At 42.0% G+C, this 23,148-nt stretch overlaps 3 protein-coding genes across 5 annotated transcripts; 1 reads left to right on the plus strand and 2 right to left on the minus strand.

Moving 5' to 3' along the window:
* Positions 1–6,861: 6,861 nt before the first annotated feature.
* LOC115692783 (uncharacterized) lies at positions 6,862–8,980 on the minus strand. Its single transcript, XM_030619739.2, has 3 exons — positions 8,799–8,980; positions 8,537–8,686; positions 6,862–7,488 (listed from the first exon to the last, which is right to left on the minus strand). The coding sequence occupies exons 1-3, from the start codon at positions 8,808–8,810 to the stop codon at positions 7,012–7,014; spliced, it is 639 nt and encodes a 212-aa protein (XP_030475599.1). The 5' UTR covers positions 8,811–8,980; the 3' UTR covers positions 6,862–7,011.
* A 1,200-nt stretch (positions 8,981–10,180) lies between these two features.
* Positions 10,181–15,166, minus strand: LOC115692782 (uncharacterized). Its single transcript, XM_030619737.2, has 5 exons — positions 14,078–15,166; positions 12,191–12,248; positions 12,005–12,122; positions 11,772–11,889; positions 10,181–10,498 (listed from the first exon to the last, which is right to left on the minus strand). The coding sequence occupies exons 1-5, from the start codon at positions 14,831–14,833 to the stop codon at positions 10,448–10,450; spliced, it is 1,101 nt and encodes a 366-aa protein (XP_030475597.2). The 5' UTR covers positions 14,834–15,166; the 3' UTR covers positions 10,181–10,447.
* Positions 15,167–17,307: 2,141 nt separating this feature from the next.
* On the plus strand, positions 17,308–21,327 carry LOC115692781 (dol-P-Glc:Glc(2)Man(9)GlcNAc(2)-PP-Dol alpha-1,2-glucosyltransferase). 3 transcript variants are annotated; one of them, XM_056314648.1, is made up of 9 exons: positions 17,308–17,480; positions 17,575–17,682; positions 17,799–17,887; positions 18,537–18,870; positions 19,647–19,914; positions 20,014–20,151; positions 20,266–20,470; positions 20,652–20,794; positions 20,905–21,327. In XM_056314648.1, the coding sequence occupies exons 2-9, from the start codon at positions 17,593–17,595 to the stop codon at positions 21,162–21,164; spliced, it is 1,527 nt and encodes a 508-aa protein (XP_056170623.1). In that variant the 5' UTR covers positions 17,308–17,480; positions 17,575–17,592; the 3' UTR covers positions 21,165–21,327. The 3 variants fall into 3 exon arrangements, with proteins under 3 accessions (XP_056170623.1, XP_056170625.1, XP_056170624.1); XM_056314650.1 differs by lacking the exons at positions 17,308–17,480; positions 17,575–17,682 and having other exon boundaries at positions 18,578–18,870; XM_056314649.1 differs by lacking the exons at positions 17,308–17,480; positions 17,575–17,682; positions 17,799–17,887 and adding an exon at positions 17,902–18,171.
* The last annotated feature ends 1,821 nt before the right edge of the window (positions 21,328–23,148 follow it).

Below are 23,148 nucleotides of genomic sequence, written 5' to 3' on the forward strand. Positions count from 1 at the left end.
GCCATGGGCAAGATGATTATATGATAACACCATGATTCAAAGGAGGAGGGGGATTCGTCATCATGAAAGGGAAGGAATCTTTGTGTCTGGATTTCACCTTTTGCAAGACCCAAGGCAAAACCCTGCCTTGCTTACCCCTCAGCGAATCATCCAAAGCCATTCAAAACCACCATGTGAAAAGGCTCTCTCCCCCTCTTTCTCTCTCTCTCTCTCTTTCGAATTCTGCTTATGTGATCCCGAAATCGTCGACGTCTATGTTTGTGCGCATTCCACAAGACACTAACAGCGATAATAACGAAGGATTTTAAAAGAAAGTGGTACGAACGACAGCACTCGAAACAACGGCTCAAACTTCCAAGCCAACGTCAGTTTCGACTTTCTTCCTCCTGACTTCCATTTCTTTCATGCTACTGTCACAACATGGATGTTCGTGCCCCTCTCTCTCTCTCTCTCTTTCTCTATTTTCTTCTGCAGCTTTTCCTTTTTGCTCGTAGCGTCCCTGTAGAATCAAATCGTTTCTCGTTGACGACGGGATGTTCATACAGTGCAGCCGCGTTCAAATATGCCGCCGACGTGATTGGCCTTTACCATGAAGGGCCGCCTATCTCTAGTGAGTTTATTTCGAGGCGAATCTTGGAATAGCTCTTACAACATTACTGTGGCATACTTTTCCCGTGGAAACACCTTTATGACCTCTACATCTCGTGAGGATTACAGTGACGGGTTCGCAAACTTTAGATTTTCATATCACGGATTTAAAGAGTAGCTATCGCTCAATCCTAATATTCTATAACGAGCACGATACCTGTAAGACAACTTCAAGAGAGGGTCGCCAGCACTGGTCGCCCTTTTTTGCCCTTTTACGAATAAAAAAAATCATGTTCAAATATTTTGAGGGAAGAAATATCACTTCATCAAATAAATTTCTTAATACATTGTGAATTATGCAATATGAAACGCACATAATTGTGTCACTCTCGCACAAAATGTTTATGTCTAAACTGTGAAAAAATTATATAGATTTATATTTGATTTACACTTTCCATACACAAGAGCTACCTCCACAAGTGACCAGTTTCGTTTGTCTTGGGTCATCCCTTTTCTTTTGTTTCTTTTGGCTCGAGCTGGTCTTTGACTCTTCGGACCGACGGGACAAAATAAGATATTCTGAAAGCCGTAGTAAAAAGCTCCACAAACTGTCGGAATAAAGCAACCGAAATATCAAACGGGTCGAAAATAATAAGATGCCGATAGTCAAATTTGTAAAAGTGTCTGAAAGTATGTCGAAATGAATAGATTTTGGAGGTAAAAATGGCTCAATCACCTTTTGGCCATCGAACACTCAATATTAGGGTTTTGAATAAGTTTTCATGTGCTACTTTCGTTCTTCAATGATAATCAATTGGTGTTAGTTTTGGTCGAATATAAAGAATTAAACTTTCAAAGTACTTACGAGTAGAGGTGATCAACTGATCATGGCTCGTGTAGCTCATGAGGCTAGCTTGGGTCGATAAGGGGGAAAATGGGGCAAACAGTCCATTGGGTTGCGCTTGAGAATTTGTATGTAATTGATATAGTGCACTTTTGATTGTAGTTAAATTTGCATGCGAATGATGTTCATAACTTGTAATCCACATGTCATGAAAATATATCGGTATGTAATTTCTTTTAAGTGGGCAAGATTGACAAGCCAAGTTAGGCCCATCTACAGCATGTGATGTCCCATAATTTTAGGAGAAGCTAGAGGTACTTATGGATCAAATTAAGGTTGGACAAATTACAAAATGGAGACATTGATCTTCAAAGAATTACCTGAGAAACAAGGAAGGTTTTTTGGTTTTGATTCTGCTCTTGACGCCGAACAGTTGATTGGATGAAGAATAGTACTGTTTTAGGTTAGTAAGGGTAGTTCTAAGAATGTCTCTCCCAAAAATTTAAGTGATTAGGTGGAGAGAGATTATATGATTATAAAACCCGTTGAAATCCAATAGGGTCATAGCCAAGTAATGTGAGATACTTTATCACCCCCTCTTATGTGCAAACCAAGCTGAGAACAGCATGTGGAATTGAAGAACGAGGAGCCTTTCTCGCAAAATAATTCTGGGAATGGTTTGGTGATTGAATTGTAGAAACCATAAAGCGTTTGCTGAGTCAAGGAAAAATTACCATAAAAGTCTTAAATCTGTTGTACGGATATCAATTCAGTACTAAACTTTTCGATTTAGTAAATATAGTCTTAAACCAATTGACGATTTGCCACTATAATCCTTCTAGCCAATTTTGGTTGGAAATCACAGACGTGAACGTCTGTCACAGCCAACATTAATGTAGAGCTTTTTTTAATTTTTTTATTAATTTTCTTTTTAAAAAGATTTTAAAAAATTGCAAAAATTATCTATGTCAGTGATTCTGGCCAAAATTGGCTAAAAGGACTATATTAGCAAATCGTCAAATGGTTTAAAACTAAATTGAACAAATCAAAAGATTTATGACCGAATTGTCATCTATATAATAAGTTTATGACTTTTTTTGTAATTATCTAGCTGAGTTAGTGATCCCTTTACTCAATTATAAAGCTCACCTACTTGTGGGTTTTGTAGACCTGTTTAGATTTTAGGAGAATTGAGCATGTTGGTGACTGAGATCCTATATTTAACGGTATGCAGTGGAAATTGATGATCTTTCTTTATTTGAAAACTCCATTCTTGTTGGCACCTAAAAATATCCCGGTAAATCGAAAAAAAAAATCATATGATTTATCGAGAATGCGACCAAGCTTTAATTGCGTAGCCTTCTCCCTCTAGGTGATTTCCCCATTTTCTACATTATAGTCATTATGCTGCTTAAACAAACAACTAGTATGCCCTCACATAACCTTTATGCAGCCGAATTGCTTTTTAGAAACTTTCAAATAGAGCCAAGCCATCACAATAATGCTTACCAAACTTATCAACATTTTGCCCTCGATCTTGTAGCTATGTAAGGTAGGGTTTTTGGCAGGGCCACAAAACTGGGCGATCCCAAAAATTAGGTACGAGGCAAGAGCCTCATGCTTTGTGAACCATGCTTTTTTCCACAAATTTGAAAAACCCAATTGTCCAAATCTACATTTTATCCTAGCTTTAATCGTGAATCATAGGGTATAAATGAACATTTTTTTCTTTAAAAACGTCACCGTGCCCAAGTAAGGCTGAACGACGGTTTACTCAACCGGCTTTTCTAGATTTGGACTCGCATTTGTTATTGTCTTATATTAATATATATGTAAAGAGAGAGACAAATCTTTATTTCAAAAGTTGATCACGTTATCAGGGGGAAAAGAGCGCACGATCTTCACTATACTTTTTAACGGGCGCAACACCGGATACGACAACCGACGCGTCCAGCGTTGCGTGCTAGATGAGATGCCACAATTCCAACCTCGTAGTGGTCGTGTCACGAATTAAAGCAGGGCCTGTCGACTCCATGGGCTAATTTGGAGATTCCAAAAGGGGCGGTATTCTTCCTTGGATGCCATCCTCCCCCCTCACCTGGAAAGGGGAGTGTGTCAAAGTGTGATTTGATAGGTTTTCGAGACGACAAAGGGAAAGATGGGGAGGCCCATCATGCGGAAAGGAGAGATGGTAACAAAGATGCTAAGGTCCTTCGTAGTTTCAAAAGAAAAGGAGGAGGAGGAGAAGGAGGAAAAGGGGGGGTCCAACTCCAATCCGCGTCCTCTTTATCTCCTTCGACAGGGCCGAGTCAACCGGAAACGACATCGTTCCGGGCGGATCGCAAAGGGAAACGGGACGTCGCATGCACGTAGACAGACGCGGCCCGCTTTGCCGTGGGGCCTGGGGGGTCGGGGGAGGGTTACGTAAGAGGAATGTGCGCGGAGGTGGGAGGGAGGGGGAATCCAAGATGTCTATGATTGAGGGCGCACGTGTGGAGGAACGTGAATGTCCATGAACAGCTCTCGGAATCTCTCCCTCTCTTGCCTTATCTCTCTCCCACTTAGAAGCTAAGATTGGATCAGTCGGAAGGGTGTTGATTCATAGAGAGTGACATCCCAAATCACTTTCCTTTCTTTCTTTCTTTCTTTTTATATTTTAATTGGTTATATCCACCACATCATTCATGACAAGTTCTCGTGACAATTTCAGCGACGAGGATTCTAAGTTCATTCGATAAAGTTAACCGATTACAATTTGAAGAGAGAGGAGGGAGGGGGGGGGGGGGATCTTTCAGTCATCTTTGGATTGATTGAACGATGAGACAATTAAGCGCGTTCATGCATGAGTTGGGTAGGGCCGGCGCTAAGAAAAAAATTAGGTCCCGCCAATGCATGAATATGTTTTATCCATCATGTATAGGTTACGTGCTCATGGTGAGACTGGGATGGCATGGCATGTGATAACGTTGATGGAGCATAACGCTTGCAAAAAACACATGGCGACTTGATAAAATGCCATAACATGACTGGTGTGCAATGACATTATAACATAATACGATATGGTAAAGTGACGTGACGTAATGACACGACAACAGTGACGGTATATATATAATTGTAGCCTGAGTTTCGGGAAAAAGGCCATTGGGTTCCCCTCGGAAGTGAAGAAAATTGAAATGTATTAAAATGTTTGGGAGAAAGTTTTATGAATTATCGGTTAATTTCCCAAGTATTTGCCACTTTGGATGTTTTCAACTTAAAAGAAGCCAATTCCAATTGGGTTATCAGTAAAGTTATGTCATGTAGGAGACTCTTACGAGCTAAGTAACCTGAGAACCTCAACTAGGCTTGTTCTAAAAAGTTAATTGGAACTTCTAGAGTCTTTTTCCGTGTGTTTTCTGAACAATGTGGTGGGTAAACCACTCACAACGCAGAAACGACGTGGAACCTTTGTATTTTGTTTCTGTGATTGGCATTATAAACTAGAGCAATCTACCTATTAAATCTCTCATGTAATATGTTTTTTGGGTTTCTACTGATGATCGTTCTAAATTCTTCATGCTAGTTTAACATAAATAGATCGTATCATTTGGAAAATTTCTCTCTTGACAAACTCTACAACTCGGGCGTATTCGAAAATATTTTTTTGAAATTGGTTTACGACGTGATATGCTCGAACTGGATACACTCTTGTTCGGATCCTAGATGTCAAGTCTTACCGATAACAAAATAATTCGCGATCCATGAATAGCATAGATCATGTAAGGTCCAGAGCTCACTTGCAAATCCGGAAAAATTGTCTAAAAAGCCCTAAACCTATTGCACTTTAGCCAATTCGGTCCTAAATCTTTCCATTTTGCAATTGAGTCAAAAACATTTTTCACGTTTTACCAATTGAGTTTATCCAACCAATTTTAACTAGAAATCGCTAACATGGACGTCAGCTGTCCTACATGGCACGGTCAGCGCTGACGTGTGCAATTTTTATAATTTAAAAAAAATTGAGTTTGTTATTATTTTTTTCTTCTTTTTTCTTTCTTTTTTTTCTTTTTTATTCTTCCAAGCCTGATGAGGGTCGCCGACCAACCCTAGCCGATCATAGGCGAGGGCTTCGTAACCCTTGCCCAATGGCCGATGATGGCCAACGAGGGTCGTCAACCCTTGCCTGTGATTGGCAACCCTTGCCAGATTCGGTAGAAAAAAAATGAAAAGAAAGAAAGAAAAAATTAAAAAAATCATAAAAAAATCAATTTTTTAAAAAAAAATTATTTATGTCAGCGCCGGCCGTCCTACGTGCATTACCGGCATCCACATCAGCAATTTCCAGTTAAAATTGGCCGGATGAACTCAATTGGCAAAACATAAAAAAATTTAGGACTCAATTGTCAAAATTGAAAGATTTAATATTGAATTGCCTAAAGTACGATAAGTTTAGCACTTTCTGGACAATTTTTCCTTGCAAATCCTCATAGTTTAAAAGCCACTATGTTCTTAGAAGATATATTCCTCTGGCTCATTTGAAAAATCAGGGGCTCGAAAATGTTAGAGAACAGAGAGTCTCCCGACCATTGTATCTGAATTCGAAAAATAGTATCCTCGTACCTGTACATAACTTGTCTTTTATTCGAAGTATAGGTTAGACATGCTCAAGTTGAAAACCGGGAGCAGCATTCGTACGAATCGGTAACATTCCTCACTTGCAAAGGCAATCAGAGAGACAATCTTCACTATATTTGTGTTTATCTGACTTTGATAATAAAATTAGGCCTTATTGAGGGCCTGGCCCGCCCATTTGAGAAGTTCTGAACCAAATATGATGAGATAATTAGGGTCGGCTTCTTGAGTGGCATATTCCATTTGTTCTGTAAACATATCTTCCTCTTTGTGGAGTAACTATTACATCCAAAGAGGACCTGTGTCTTGCAGTAATGGTTACATCTCATCTATATTTTCATTATACCCCATTAGCATTCTCCAATTTCATTCAAGCATTGCACATTCGTTCTGGGAATTACCCAGTTCTTTAAATTAAATTTAAGTGTGCATTTGTTTCACTAAAGAATTCATGATAAAAAAAAATATATTCATGAAAATCATCTTCAAGAAAAATGGTTAGTTTTCATTTATTTGGTAGTTAAGAAAAGCGATCTCCTTCTTGCCAGAAAGGAAAGTCGTTTTCCCTCAATCTAATCTTGTCATTTTCGGTTATGGAAAAATCAATTAGTTTTCCCGCATCCAAACACTGAAAAATCGGAAAGTAGTTTCCTGGAAACAGTTGTCCTTAAAACAAACGGACCATAAGGTACGCTTTCATTTCCGATGTCCCTTCCCAAGTATTGTGAACCCCGGCTTCTAATTATGTGTTACCACATTATAAAAAGGCTACGGACTCGGGACTATGATAAATCTGAGAAGTCAAAGGATCGGCAAAGTTTCCTTAAGTGTCTGCTCAGCGAATAAAGATAGAAATAGATGAAATCGACTTCAAAATGACGCAATTGAACTTTTTCTATCAGTGAGTCCCAAATGCTCGAAGCAACTGTTAGACTGTTACCAATCGATAAAAATGCTATTTCATGCCATCATCCAATGATCTGTCCTCTCAAACATGAAAAGAATAAGGGAACTCCATAAGCATTCAAATCATCTACCTGTACCTTTCGAGGATTCCTCTTCCCGTCTGCACCCGTGGGAATGGCTGAGTTAGTAGCCACTTGTCCGCCAACACACAGCGCTCTTGAATCTGAAGCAGGAGGATCTTGTGTGAGGTAACTGGGCCGGCAAAGTGCCAGGTTGCGATTCCTTCTGTAACCGCTGGTGGCTCTTCTTTCTGCTTCTAGAAAGTAACCAAGGGATTGAGCACCATTGATGGTCACGGCATCTGTGTTAAGTTTCGAGCAGAGAGAGAAGAACCAGGATTTGGACTTGTAACTCCTTTTATCTCTACAACTTTCAGCAATTCTGATCCTCGCCGACCGTCTCGGAAGTTCTAGGATGCTAGAAGCACCTATTAGGCTTCCAAGTGTAACACTTTTGTCATGGAAGAAAGACCCAGTTGACTGAAATTGATAGCATAAAAAATCTCACACAAAAGCATGGAGAAGCTTGGATACAAAATAAAGCAAGTACATAACCAAGATGCATGGCAGTCCCATGAGAACAAAAACTTAACTAGCATAGCATGTAGAGTATTGGCTAACAAGCCACGTATCAGGTATCATCTAGAGTATTGCAATACTTGATCAAATGGTTAAAAGTCAAACCGGACTCCTAGTATTAGGCCATTTTACACAACAACATCGAGAATGTACAGTCAGTGAACCATATAGTTGATCATTTACACGGGCAGAGGTTGTTGGGTTCGAGTGAAATCTAGTTGATAATCCATTAGTAGTTGATGAAAAAAAGGTTCAGGTCAAATGAAAACCAGAACACGTGAAATTAGAAAAGCTTTCTATTCTAGACAGCATTCCGCTGTGGATTCGTATTATCAACAAATAAAACAAAGTTCTTCAGTGTTTCTTCGACTCCTCGATACTCGCTAACTTGTGACATTAGGACTTTGACTTGCTCTAAACCTAAAGGATGGGAAAGAACATATGTTCCTTTCCAATCTCAGACTGGAAAATAACAACACAACATGAACAAAACAGTTTCCCACATTTACCCACATTTGCATGCTACGAGACTCCTTGTCAATCAAATATTACTGAAGAGGAGCTAAGCAAGAAAGTCTCTGAAGCATGATCGATGATAATGCTGAGGACAAAACATGTACCACTAAATTTAATGAGCAACCTAAATAAATTATCAATTCAAGTGGTGGAGAAATTGGGTTTTGACAAGCCAATGCAGCATCTTCCATAAGATGGATTCGGCGCACATAAAAGACTTTCATTTCTACCGAGATCAGGTACAAACTCAAGTACCAAGAGAATGATCGCAGCCTAGCGGAGTACTTGATGCGAGACATTTCTCATTTCAGCCATGTAATATAGGCCGTCTCTTAACAGGAAATCAAGGTTCAACTTACAAGTGATTTTACAGGAAATTAAGGTTTAACATGTCCCAAACGGCACACGCCTATAAAATACAAGCGCAACTCACTTCTGTATCAAGATCCGAAGAAGTGTCGGGGATGGAACTGGGAGAGCCGGTGAGGAGAGTGCTTAAAGAGGCAGATCCGGAGTACCCACGATTCCTCACAACCCCAACTCTCGCATTCAACGGCCGCAGCCCCAGAGGCCACCCGCCTTCCTGAACACGCATTTCATCAAACACACAGCAGTCAAAAGCCAGAAAGCAAGGAACACTCCAAACGACACGATGCTCGCCATTAGCAGGAGGCTAACAAGAAAGCGAAACTAACCTGCTGAGCCATGAGTCCGTCCTATCACCCCGTCAAGGAGAGAGCGACGGGGACTGCTGCATTCTAAGAGGGAGACGAGGATGGTAAAGTCATCATGGCCAGAGAGAAGTGACCATCTTTCTCTGCTTTTCAAGGACCCCCGAGCAGCAGCTGCAAAAAGCGACAGCGTCCAGTGAGGATGGCTTTTAAAAGGGACGATTGAAATGGGCACACCCCCCCCCCCCTCAGACCCAATAAACAGAAAGAAAAGGCAGGGCGGCAAAGTAAAACGGTATATCCATTAACAAGCCCGACAAGCATTGAGTAGAAAGAAAAAACACAATGCTTTCACATGGGTGAGTCCAGGCCGAGTTACTTTGACAATTAAAAAACTGAGAGAGAGAGAGAGAGAGAGAGAGAGTGTCGGCATAGAGAAGGACATCTCACGGTTGGGTTGGGTCCTCCGCAACTATGGATTCGGCTGGTGGAGGGGAGTCAAGAGTTGGAGAAATCTCAGTACATCTGACAGATGAGTTGGTCCTCTGCATCCACGAATTCAGCTGGTGGAGTCAGGAGTGGAGTGCAGAGAAGGGAAGAGAAGGGAAGTGGGAAGGTGGGGTATCTTTTTAAAGTTTCGTACGTGAGTCGAGAGCGAGAGAGAGAGAGAGAGGGCGGGGGGGTAAGGGGCACGAAATGGGACCTTTCCCAAGGGAAAGCGGGGATTGTGCTACAGCGCTCATGACCTTTCCCTTCCTAAATTGTTTATTTAGCCTAAAAGAAGAACATGAAAAGAGTTTTCAAAAAAAAAGTACGAAATGGACCCTCGTTAACACCTAATATGCACCAATTTTGGGTTTATCATTCACGTATTTGCTTTCGCTGAATTAAAACGGTGGGACAAGACATCGAATACTCCGTTCATGTTATCATTAAAATCTCACTTTTCTTATAGATCCTACTCATAATAATTCATGTCACCACCGATTTCTTGTATAAAAAGAATAATCTGGCGGAAGAAAAATTCTCAGTGAGTATACGTGGTGGGTGAATTACTACTGAAAAGATCGTCCACATATAAACCGCGCATGCTACTTTAAGTGGCAATTAATTTTTTTCTACCGTGACAACGATAAACAAAAATCATACGAGTGACCATTTGTTATTACGTTAAGTTCAAATTTCGATTCAACAAAAAACGAAAGTTCAAATTTGGACATTCCATGGGATCCACCTCCTGGATTTACGGATGCGTTGGTAATTGCTTATCGTGCAGGACTGGTCGAATGTTCCAAGAGGAAGAAACATTTTCACGGTTCTGAGTTTGAAGGGGCGGGTCTCTCTGTTCGGTTTGTCACCAGCCTACATCAGGCCACGGACATCCAACAAGCTGAAAAGGTTGTCAGTACAAACTTCGGAAATATGAGTCACAAATTCACTCTGTAATGAGCATTTACATGAGTAAATTCAGGTATAACAAAGAGAGATTGGGATGCCGGGACACTGCATAACGTTGGTTTCCCGAATTTCTTCTGCCTCCCACTCCAAGAATTGATTATAGCTATCTGTGGCTAAAACGACCGTTTTGTTACAACGTACGACTCTGGTCACTGAGAATTGTAAGAGCTAAGGAACGTGGACTTTATCTGTGCCAGGAAGAGAAGAGTTACTATTCACGGAGCACGGCTTGCACCTGGACGATACTCCCCAATACCCAGCAAGTCCTGCACGAAACAAGACGAGACATGTTCAGGAGAGAAACTAGGATATGCATCTACAGAGAGTTGAACCAATTTATCTACCAGTGACTTGGACAGCCCAATATATCAGTTCCAAGATACCAAATACGCCGTCCTTCCTTTGTTACGTGCTTGCAGGTGAACATAAGCTATATATTTCACATCACATGCTTACAACATTAATAAGCTAAAGGATCAGGACAGTCAGGACAGAGGCTGCACAACTATTGACCATTTCCCTGCCCTAGCACGACACGATAAGAAGAATACGAGCCGCCTTAGAAGCAAGACAGCCTTTCATAAATAATATTGACTCAAAGGATGCACGAAAGTCTCCCGCTGGCCCATACTAAGGTAAAGATAACCCACCGACAGACATTCTGCAGATCCTCCAATTGAACGTTATCAGAGCAATCCCACTTTGTTTCAAATGTTACCAGTAAATTGAAAGAGACTTTAGTTCCACAATACGAGAAAACAGGGCTATGGCAATGAAAGTATCTAGCGACAAAATAGCTCCGTCACTATAGATGGCCTATGTCACTGTAGGCCAAGCAATTTGTCGCCATTGCTCCACCCTAGTACGACAATAAATTAGTTACGTTGCGTCCAAGCAAATCAAATCCGAACTTCGGCAACAAAACTAAAAATTTATCACACTTGGGTGGAGCAATGGAGACGAAATATAAATTTCATCTCCCTTGTTTTGCAAAAGAGCGACACGATCCTATCTTTGTCGCCTTCCATAAGACCAAGAACTTATCAAACGTGACAAACTAACATACTCGAGTTGAAGTGTGTGTGTGTGTGTCTATATATAAATATACACGTACTTAAATTTAGAATAACTATTAAGGTTATTGTAACAAGAAGTACTAGATGTCATAATCGGTAACTAGATTTTATGCTTTGGACGACGTACCCAACGGTGGCCAAAACCAGAACAACCTAGTGAAAACTCGAATGCCCAAAGGACCCATCCATAAACCAACCCAACACAACTAAAGTAGAGAAACAAAAGCTGTAAGTTGAAAAATCTGTGAAACAAGTCAATCATGAGAGCTCCAGATACAGCACATGGACACCAAAAGGCTGTAACATTGGAAATTGTTGATTAACTCCAACAGTTGCCCACTTGCATGCATTGTTTTTGCCAATGAGGAGCATTAAATGCTTGCCACTTTTGCAATTGAAAGTATCAGACTATATTATGCAAGTACGAGCCAAGCAATGAATTATGGATATTGATATAGATTACCTGGCACGCTTTATTCTTCGCTCTAGTTTCAGCTGTACTAGGGATATCATGATTTGGTTTTGAAAATCTCTTCTCTCGCCGCTCACATGAGCCCCAACCATCAGAAAACCGACCGCCCCTAGTAAAAGGATCATATGCAACTGCAGGTGAGATTTTTAACAGTAGAGAAGCAGCCTTAAATAGTTGACTAAATCATGCCTTCATGACAGAATCATCCAAAAGACAGAACATACTGCATGTATGCTCGGACGACAAACTCAGCGCGCTGTACATTCCTGTTCTCATCAAATTCAATCGTCTTATCTCTGATTTCGTAAGAAAGGTTGAAGTAGAATGATATTTTTCTCCAACCTGTAACACGAAATGCTTCTCGTCACATCTATCATACCATCTTAAAACTATAATACCTGATGAACTACCTGACTTCTTTATAAACGGGTTCCCAGAAATCATTGTGTAGTCAGTCTTCTCCAGAATCTGTCCGGTTAAACAAAAAGAATCGCGTGTAAAAAAGTGAAAGTAGATCTGATTATTTGCAAAAATAAAACAGAGATCAAGCAGTCAAGAAGCAACAACCGACATCCTCGGATCACAGACGCAGGGGAGACTAACTGCATGTGCACGCTGTCCTAAGTACTCATTCATCATCTCATCTTTCTGTGAGGCATCTAAAGAAACCTAATAAAATTGAAAATAATGACTATATTTAAGCTATGCAAGTTGGCCAGTTTAGGCATCATGCTTTAAACAAGAAGATATTGAGTAAGAAGGTGGACCCTAAAGGAGAAAACAGAAAACAACTAGCTTTACTCATGATGGCTAGTAGGAAGATGCAGGAAAAGAAAATGTTTTGAGCAATCTCTATAGCCTTTTCATAATTTCCAACTAGGTACTTTCTCATCAACCGGTAATTCTCCTAATTTTCATTGATATTTATCTTCTGGATATAACCGATGACTTTTTTCCTTTGAAAAACATTTATCATTTCGTCATGACCACAAAAATGCACCTTTCTGCAGCATAGTTTCTATGCATGGGCCAAACAATACCGGCCTCTTTCTATAAGTAAAAGAGATGGTTTTCTTCCTTTCTAGATACTATTTCCTGAGTATAACAAAAGTACAAAACATAAGGCCAACATCTTCTATGAGATAATAATGCAGGGGGTTTTAGCTCTAAAAGTTCTTGATTCATCATCACAACAAATGACCCAGCAGCAACAACAATAACACCGCCATTAACATCAATATTAGGAAAGCCTTTTCCTGCTAAGTGCAATGTAGAGCATTGCCAGCCTTACTGCTATCATATAAAATTTTGTCCTTAAGCTTAACTGATATTTGCAATCTCAAAAGTTGCCAGATGTGCCTCTCCATCCCATATCTCCTACTCGTGTCCTGTGAGGTACATTCCCATCAAGTTTTCCATCCTTCAGTATATTATTTACCAAAGCTGCTCGCTCTTTGGTATCTATTGGTCTCTACTTATTACTGTTACTTCGTTTTAACCACTTCCCTCACTAAATTGCACTTTGATCTACTCCACCATTTACTTACTTAGACTACACATATGTTATACTGTACTTCCAGATAGGATATTGTAGAAAATACACCCAATTTTACCTAATATCTTGTCTAGGAAATGACTAAATCCAAGATCCTGTACAGGCATATACTGACCCAGTGAGTGTTTGGCTTGCATTGAATAGGACTAGAAATCAAGTTCTTTGGGGAAAAAAGAAACCAAAAAACTGAACCAAAGGATCACTGCCAGCTACCCAGCAATGGCAGCTGTTGTTGGACCATCGCTACTGCTGCACCACCACGTCAATAGTCCTTAATGGAAAGTTTTCTCCCAACTCTACTTATTCCCATCCAGGCTATTATCAAGCAACAGTATTATCAGCTAAAAGCCTAAAAGCATACGAAGAATGAACACGTCCTCAGTATTTCATGAATGCATAATCTTCAACTACTTCTACCACCGCATAATACAGTTCTCATCCTAAAACTGCAAAACATGACGGTGAGCAGTTACTCGTAGAATCCAAAGCAACAGGACAACACACGCAAAAGAGTTACTATACTGACAATGACATGTTTTCTCCATAAATCTCCCCAAGTAATTTCTATACTACTGTCTACTACCATAACAGCATGAACCTGAAGGAACAACGCAAGTTCACAGGGATATCTAGTAAATTAAATTCTTATCACATAATAACGCACAGACTTTGCAGGTGCACGAATCCTATAGTGCAGAGCACGAGAAAATCGGAATCCAAAGCTAAAGGCAACAGACAATACCGCCATGGCAGCATTCTGATACTCCTTGAACAGCGAAACCGTAGGAAACTTCCCATTCAAGCAATGCCTCATGACCTCCTTCTCCTCGCTCTGCACACAGTACCCCGGCGAGCTCATCGCCGACCTCGAGATCTCCGGCGACAAGTACGCCTCCGGCGGCGAGCGCATCGGCGTCGTCGGCGTCCGCTGCGCGCTCCTCACCAGCGGCAGGGGACTGGCCTCGCTCGCTTCGTAGCCGCAAGACCTGGCGATCTTATGCGGAGGCGGCGGCGGCGGCGGCGGCCAGTAACCGCCGTCCACCGGCTCCTGCACGACCTCTCCGTCCCAGAGAGCCCCGGAATCCGAGTCCGCGCGAGGCGAGCGGTGAGCTCGCTTGTTGCATCTGGCGGGGAAGGCGAGAGCCGGCGGGGAGCGGTAGGAGACGGGAGTCGGGGACTGGTGAGCGGAGGAGTGCTTGACCGGGAGCAGCTTGCGAGGTCTGGAGGGGAGAGAGGCGGAGGCGGCGGCGGAGTCCATCAACGCCCACAGCGCGGCGTCGTCGAGGTCCTTGTCGTCGATGGAGTAAGGAGCGACCTGCGAGGTCATCACGGAGGCGCAACGGAGGTGATGATGGAGCGAGGCGGCTAGGGTTTCGTTTGGCGCCGATCGCCTCTCTGGTTCCGGCGACGGTCTCTTGGCTCGGGAGGAGGGAGGCGGAGGAGGAGCAATGCAGCCGCCCCCGCCCCGCCCCGCCCCGTTCGAATTTGAACTGGTCATGAAGAAACGGCGTCGTATATCTTTGGTGGAATTACACCGTGCCCCTTGATCTTTGGGGTTTGTGGCAATTCTGCCCCCGGATGCCTCACCTTTTTTGCGATAACCACCCTGGCGTAGTGTTGGCTCCGGCCAATTCAATTCAGAAATTCAATGATGCGCTCTCGAACAACTCCATACGTGCCCCTTTTTGCAAAGGGAACGATTGGGTAAAAAGAAAATTCACAGGAATTACATTTTGGTCCCTCGATTTTTCCTATTGCTTCGGAATCATTGCACCATGTCCTACGATCATGTGAAATTCATTGCCATGCTCCTACTACATTTATAGTTTTGCTAAAGTAAAGGAAACGATAGCATGCGAAGATTCTAGGAAATAATGGCAGTCCCGTGACTGCCGGCGCCGATTGAGCCATCGTTGCTCGCGACCATGGCTCCATATCTGGAGCTCACTACCATGGCTTCACATCTGGAGCTCGAGGCCGTGAGTTCCAGAATTGGAGCTATGGCCACAAGCATGGCAGCTCCGAATCTAAAGGTGCAAGTGAAGCTTTTCTTCATCTTCATTTTCTCCGAGTAGAGATTCGTCCGTGACCGTCATAGATATTGGTTGACTTCTAGATCTGCAACAGCGACAAAGAAGGTTGGACGCCCGACACTGGTCGACTTCATCTTCAGTGATAACGACTCGTCCATGGCCACGAAAAGACATTAATCGACTTTTAGATCTGTAACTCCGTCACTAAGCTCCAGATCTGATTTGCGGCAATGAAGTTAAGCGAAGGAATGTCAACCACAAAGACGCTGGAGAAGATTGGACACCTAGTAGTGGTCGCCTTGGACGCAGCACCAACAATTTCGCTCGCGGCGACGGCGGAGGGAGGCGGGGAGGTTAGGTTTAAGGCGGCTAGAGATGGAGGAGGAAATGTAGATGGGGGAGGGAAAGCGAGATGGATTGAGGTTTTTTTATTTTGTTTAACTAAATTGACGTGTCAATTTTTAATTGGTTCAGGATGAGGATATGCACGCCGCGTTAGCTATTGACATGGAGCTTGCAAATCACTAAATATTTTCTCGGGAAATTTTCAATTTGGGGTCCAAAGTGAGCCCATTTTCTCAAAATGGGGTCCCAAGTGCAATCAGCCTCAAAATGAGGTCCCAAGTGCCCAATCGTCTCGATTTGGTACTGGGTTGGCCGTGGCCAAATAGTCACCGGCGGCGAGTCTTTTCATTGGGTGTAGGAACGGTAATTTTACTTTTTAATTTTTTTTTTTGCTTTTTTTTTCTCTTCCCTCCGCCGGCCCCGACTATGGCTGGCGGAGGCTGCCCTCGCCAGTGTCAGGGAGGGCCACCCCAACGAGGGCCGCCCAGCCTTCCCCGACGGACCTCGCCCGACGCCGCAGGCGAGGGTTGCCCTCACCGGCGTCGGTGAGGGCGACCCTTGCCCTCGCCGACGTCGGGGAAGGCTGGGTGGCCCTCACCCGACGCCGGCGACGGCGAGGGCGACCCTCACCGGCGTCGGACGAGGGCCACCCTCGCCTCGCCTGGGCGGTCGAGGGCCGCCCTCGCCACGGTGGGGCGGGCGCGGGCGCCCGTGGCCCTCGCCGACGTCGGGGAAGGCTGGGCGGCCCTCGTCGGATCTAGCGAGAGTCGCCATTGCCATCGTCGGCGTTGGGCGAGGGCCGCCCAGCCTTCCCCGACGTCGGCGAGGGCAAGGGTCGCCCTCGCCGGGGCGACCCTCCCCGACGCTGGCGAGGGCAGCCTCCGCCGGCCATAGAGAAAAAAGAAAAAAGCAAAAAAAAAATTAAAAAGTAAAAATTACTGTTCCGGCCACCTGAACAGTAAAAAACTCGCCGCCGGTGACTATTTGGCCAGCCGGCGAACCCAGGTACCAAATTGAGACTGATTGGACACTTGGGACCCCATTTTGAGACTGATTGCATTTGGGACCTCATTTTGAGAAAATAGGCTCACTTTGGACCCCAAATTGAAAATTTCCCTATTTTCTCAACTATTATAGTGGCACATGACTCGCCCCATCAGGGCCTTTGTGGACGCAGATCTGCTTTCCCCTCACCATCCATTAATTTGCTGTTTTATTTTGAGATCGCGACACATGTCCACTTAATTCTAGTCCTCACAACACTCAATCTAAATCCGACCGACATCATCACTGACACTTTATGCTCAGTTTGTTTTTCGGAGAATGATTTGGAAATCTTTTTCCTAAACATGATTGTTTTTTATCGTGAACTATAAATTATTTTTTAATTTATTTTTAAGAAAATATTTTTTAAATTATTTATTTTTTGCGAATAATTGTCTGCACTGTACCTGGGAAACATCGCGGGGCGAGTGAGTTCTGCTCTCTGTGTCATGTCAGGGGACGACGGGCTTGATCTCGGACGTAGCCCGTCCAGACAGGCCCATGTGAATAGCTCGTGTTCGAGCTCCTCTGGACCCGACACCAGCGTCTTCTCGACCCGACATCGAAGCGGCATCGCATTGGCCGACCGCACGAGGCAGCGTTTCTTCCCACCCCAACTTCCGGAAGTCTGGCGGCATCCTCCCCATCTTGCTCTGCAGAGTGCGGAATGGTCCGACCCTGAAGGAGGACGGAAACGGGATTCAACAAGTGCCTGAAGCTGCTGTGTGTATTTTTTTTTTTTTTTTTGTAAAGCTGTGTTCTTGTTCAGTTCGGTCGTCTGGCATTGTCTGATTTTGCGAGCGTCGAGGTGCGTCAGGGAGAGCGAGAGAGATTGATGGGTAGAGTCGCGGTCGCGGTGATCGTGAGCTTATGGGTCGTTCCCATGTCCATTCTCGTGAATCGCGTCGTTCCTGAGCCTTACATGGTAAATGAATTACGGAGTGATGGGGAAACTTTCTTCTGATTCTTCGGAGTTGGGCAAATTCCTTTGGGTCTGTTCTTGTTGTTCGATTGCTCTTACTTGTCCGAACTGGCGTGCAGGACGAGATATTTCACATTCCTCAGGCTCAGCAGTACTGCAGAGGCAATTTCAGAAGTTGGGATCCCATGATCACCACCCCTCCTGGCTTGTATTTTCTTTTGCTCCTTTTCCTTCTTCCTTTTGGGCATCTTACTGTTTTCTTTTAAGTTCTTTGCTTTTTCAAGAGACAAGGATTTTTGCCAGCTAAATGATGGTTTTGCTAGATTTAACTGGTTCGGTATGTTCATGTCACTGGGTGTTGGAATTAGGATGGACAGCATTTCGTACTGGTTGTGCATTTAAGAGGGTTCTCTTTTGCTAACGTTTATGACGATTATTGAGCTCAAAGCTGTATTGCAAGGCAATGGAAGTGACGAGAAGACTTTGTTAGATGTATGTAGAATGAGCGGCTGCAAGGAGAGTGCGTTTACCTTTTCTCTACGTATAGCTTGTGACTGAAACCAAATCATGAATTGACTGACTCAATGGAGTTCTCCTCAAACCAATTTTTGGTCCTTTTCGAGTAATTGTATGTCGTGACAAGTTTTTCTTTTCTTTTTTCCCCTTCTGTAGGAGAAGGTAATAACTTTTATGGCACTTGATTTTTGTGTAGTTTGCGGAGGCCTACAATGTTTGCCTTTTTCTCACTTTTTGACAAGATAACAGCCAAGGGAAAAAAAACCATAGAATTATTACTTAGCTACTTTTTTAGGCGGAGATGTTGAGTTACAGAAGTTGACTGGTAATTTGTTTTTCAGGTATTATCTCTCACTTGCCTATGTTGGGATTTTGTACCCAGGGATGATCTTTACTCGAGCAATCTCATCTTTTCCGGATATTTGCTCACCAGCAATTCTTCGTTCTGTGAATGCTGTCTTGGCCGTGATATGCAGTGTTCTTGTATACGAGATAATGACACTATTGAGACCGGGGGTCAATGATAGGAACGCTACAGCTTGTGCAGTGGTTTTAGCATCATATCCTCTACAGTGGTTCTTCACTTTTCTGTATTACACTGATGCTGCATCCCTTACTATGGTTCTGGCTATGTATCTTGCTTGCTTGAAGAAGAGATACTGGATAAGTGCGCTAGTGAGTGTGCTTTCCTTAGCTAAACTTTTCGGTTAGATACTTTTAATTATCACGTTGCAGTATGGCTCGTGTTGGTGAAATAGTTTCAGTGTCAGAAGGAAGTACAGAGTGTGGAGAGTAGCAAAATGAAAAGTTTGACACAATTGATGAACTCATTGTATGTGCTGGAGGATTTTTAGTCCTCTAGAGGTCAGATTGAGACATACAGTTAAAGAAGAGTCTAGTTCTAGAAAAATGAATTTAGTTTGAATGTTTCTTGATTGATGCCTAGAGGTCGACTGATTTTTTCTATCAATCTCGTCATGTTGTCGAAACCATATATGCCTATTTCTGGTCCCAAGTCTAAATATTCGGTGATGCAGAATAATTGCAAGCCATCTATCATATTTATCCACATGAAAGAATTTCAGTTGTTATGATGATTTATTCATTCTTTAATCGATCGACCAACTCCTGACTAAAATGAAATGTATTAATTTCTATATGCCATTCTTTTTATGCTTTTGTCATGAGGTGGATTCTTATATTTTTAGTTGTTGCCAGATGCTAAAAGATTTTACACCTTAATAAGCTTTTTTGCAATTTTGGACGACAATAGCGAATCATTAAAATCCATATTGAGATAATTACAGTTCTTTGTCATGCGTTTGAATGAAAAGAATATTCCATTGAACTGATTAAAAGGACTGTGTAGTAATTATTGCAAAAGTGAAGTTTAAAGATATTTAGTCATTTGTCTAGTTTTCAGTAACTTTTCTCATAAATGTCTTTTGCAGCTTGGCGCCTTGTCTGTAATCGTAAGGCAAACAAATATTGTATGGATTCTTTTTGCTGCCTGCACTGGAATCATAGACATTACTCTTCTTTCTGGAAAGTTTCATGTAAAAGTAGCTGATATTGATGGTCCAATCAATGAACCAAGTCAGCTAATTCGCAAGAAGGGTAAAATCAGCTCAAATTTGAGAAGGCGAAAGTACAATGGTGCAGTGGATGCTGGTGAAATTGTTAGACCTACTGCAAATATATTTTCATCTGAGATGCCAGGTTTCCTGAAACAATTTATATCAATTCGTTGTCGCACATCAGCTCGTGAAAAGCTATGCACATTAGTTGAACTGTTTTTTCTTCTTTTATTTTTATCAGGTTTGCTAGATGAGATTAAGGCCATTTTGTCAACTTCTTGGCATATGAAGTGGGAGATTTTAGTGCATTTTGTACCCTTTGTCATGATCCTCGTGGCTTTTATTGCATTCATCAGGTGGAACGGAAGCATAGTGCTTGGTATAATTCATTTATCAGTTTTCTTTATTTGACTCTGTCTCTGTCTTTCCTGTTTTTTATTCCTGTTTTAGGTAGTTTGGAGTTCAGTTCTGACCTTACATCATTATGCTACAGGTGCAAAAGATGCACACACTGTTTCTCCTCATTTTGCACAGGTAATGTACTTTGGTCTGGTTTCTACACTTGCCATGGCGCCTGTGCATTTCTCGTGGGGTCAAGCTGCAAGAATCTCCCGGTCTTTGTGGAGAAATAGACCTCTAAGTTTTCTTCAAGTTCTTATAGCTATTTGTGCCAGCTTCCTCTCTGTTCATTTTTTCAGGTCAGATCAGTTAACCATTGTTTAAGAAACTGGCTTGCTTATTAAAAATTAACCGTGCTTGAAGTAAAAATCAACTTTTGCTAATGGGCATGCATAAATGTTTCAATTATAGAAAACCATATGATGCACATGCATTTGGTTCTTACACCTGATTCATCACTCTGGAAATTTGACCATGCAGCATAGCCCATCCCTATCTCCTTGCTGATAATCGGCACTATCCATTCTATCTATGGCGGAAGGTCATCAATGCGCATTGGTCCATGAGATATCTTCTGGTTCCGCTTTACGCATACTCATGGCTTTCGATTTTTAGTGTTTTGGGTGAGTCCACTGCTGATATGCTAGTCTTGATCAGTACACAGCTCTTTTGACTCCACTTTATCTGAATTCATATAGTGAAGTGAAAGGTGGTTTAATCCTTTTTTTGGCAGGAAGATATCGAAAAAGGATCTGGATTGTAGCTTATTTTCTAGCTACTGCTGCAATTCTTGTTCCTGCTCCATTGATCGAGTTCAGATATTACACTGTGCCATTCTATCTTTTGATGCTGCATTCTAATGTTACTGATAATCAAAGTTGGTTCCTGATGGGCTTCCTCTATGTAGTGACAAATATTTTCACAATGTCGATGTTTTTATTTCAACCATTCCAGTGGGATCATGAGCCTGGGTTTCAGAGATTTATATGGTAGCCTCTAGAAATAGTAAAGGTCTACAGTACGTGTGTACCTCTTGATTATAGATATTTAAGCCTGTCCTAGCACCAAAAACTGATGCAAGAATATCCTCTGCCCTTTTTGTTGTGCGAGCATTCATGAATTGTTTGGAATGGAAATGATGACTATATTCCTGAAACGGCGTATTGTACAACTCCATTTACTGCGGCTGATGATGAACCCTTGTTTTATTTCTAACTTTTCAAGTGAGTGCCAAGCACTAATCACAGCACCTTATTCGCCCGGTGTGTTGTCTTCTGGTTTTCAACTATGTGTGGGGACTCAGGACGTTTTATCAGTTACCATCACCTTTATGTTTTTAATATTTGTTAAACCGAGCCTTTTATTGCTAGTTTGTCTGTTTCTTAACAACATGTGTGGTACCGTGAAAAGAGCTGCTTGTAGCTCTTCCCATTGGATCCTCTGTTTCCTTGGGACAAATCAGGACTTTCATTACTTGTGCTTTGCTGATAAGTGAAACTGGCTTAAGGTTACCAATTGAACATTTGAGTGTTCTGGATTGGCTAATCTACATCTCAAATTTGTGTGTTGTGAAAGTTTCAGGTGTTTTGAGTTAAGGAATAAAATCAGAGTGTGTGAGTCTAAATTTTTTTTAAAAAAAAGCCAAAGGTTAAAAGTGAAATTATAGTTTGAAATGATATTATAGATTACAACTTCAATTTCCTTTTTGTTTTTTTTATAAATTTCTTCAAATGAAAGTAAATTATTATTTTTGCCACTACTCAATGCATATCAATTTTGTAAGGAAAAATAAGGAAATCTTCATGAGTAACATTATCTATAACAATATGTACTCATGGTATTTGTCTCTGATACTGCGTTGTTGACTTTGGATGCTTGCTATGCGTCAAGCTCAAGCAGTTCAACTTTGCTACCAAGTAGGGCGGCAAATGATGGTCAACACCACCGTACTTTGCCCTTTGACGTGGTACAGGAGGTGGACCAAGAGAGACCGGGTGATCATCACGGTCGCCGTCTTCCTCCTCCACTCTGCCCGAGGGCCCCGGTGCTTGATCACCAGCCAATTATCTCAATATGCCCGCTGCTTTAGTTGACTTGATCTTGCTTTGCGATGCTGGGGTAAAAAACGCAGGTAATTTGTTCAAGCTCTGCATGATTTCATTTCATGAATTTTGTGTTACTTTAAGTGGATGTACCAAAAAAGAGAAACTAATCTGAGTTTGAGCCTCAGCTGAAATTGTGTGGGCTTTGTTTGGGTTGCAGTGTGTTTGGATGAGAGTGCACCTACCATTCCTTGAAGGATTTCGGATTTGGCTCCAAAGTTTTCTCATCCACATTGAGGTTCGCTTTTGATCCTATCTGATTATTTCTTTGAATCTTTAAGAATTTTTTTTTCTCGAACTCAGGGTTACATTTTGGGTGTTGGTTTATTGCCTCAGATACTTTGGTTATGAAATTTTTCTTTTTGGCTATGGCTCCAAATTTACAATCTTTTCTCTTTTTTTCGCTAGCCAAGTAAGCAATATAATATTTATAAGAGAGGAGTCTGCAAGATAATTCCAAGAACTGTCCAGAAATTACAAAACCAAAAGTGAGAGTATTAGGAGCCTTAAGTGCAAGAACAAAAGGAGGTTGAGGCATCCGTTATATCTACGAGAAAGTTTCTGTCTAGCTAGTTTATGGGCTGCCATGTTTGCTTAGCTCGGAATCCAACTTGCTGTTACCGAGGGCTTCTCTGTCATCAATGTCTTAACATCATTTACGAAGGCTTCCATTGACCAAGGAGACTCTGAAGAAGATATACTTTGATGACATTTATGTTATCTCCCTCTAAAATGATGTTTTGCCAGCTTTGTGATCTTGCCAGTAGAGATGCAATTTTCGCTGCCCATGCTTCTCCTTGATCTATTGTGAGTTTATCTCCAAGATCCAATCAACATCAGCACCTCTCCAAAATGATCTCTTGCTATTGCTGCCA

The sequence above is a fragment of the Syzygium oleosum genome, unplaced genomic scaffold, assembly GCF_021117445.2.
Source record: "Syzygium oleosum isolate NSW1041296 unplaced genomic scaffold, Sole_v2.1 Sole_v2.09, whole genome shotgun sequence".
NCBI lineage: Eukaryota > Viridiplantae > Streptophyta > Magnoliopsida > Myrtales > Myrtaceae > Syzygium > Syzygium oleosum.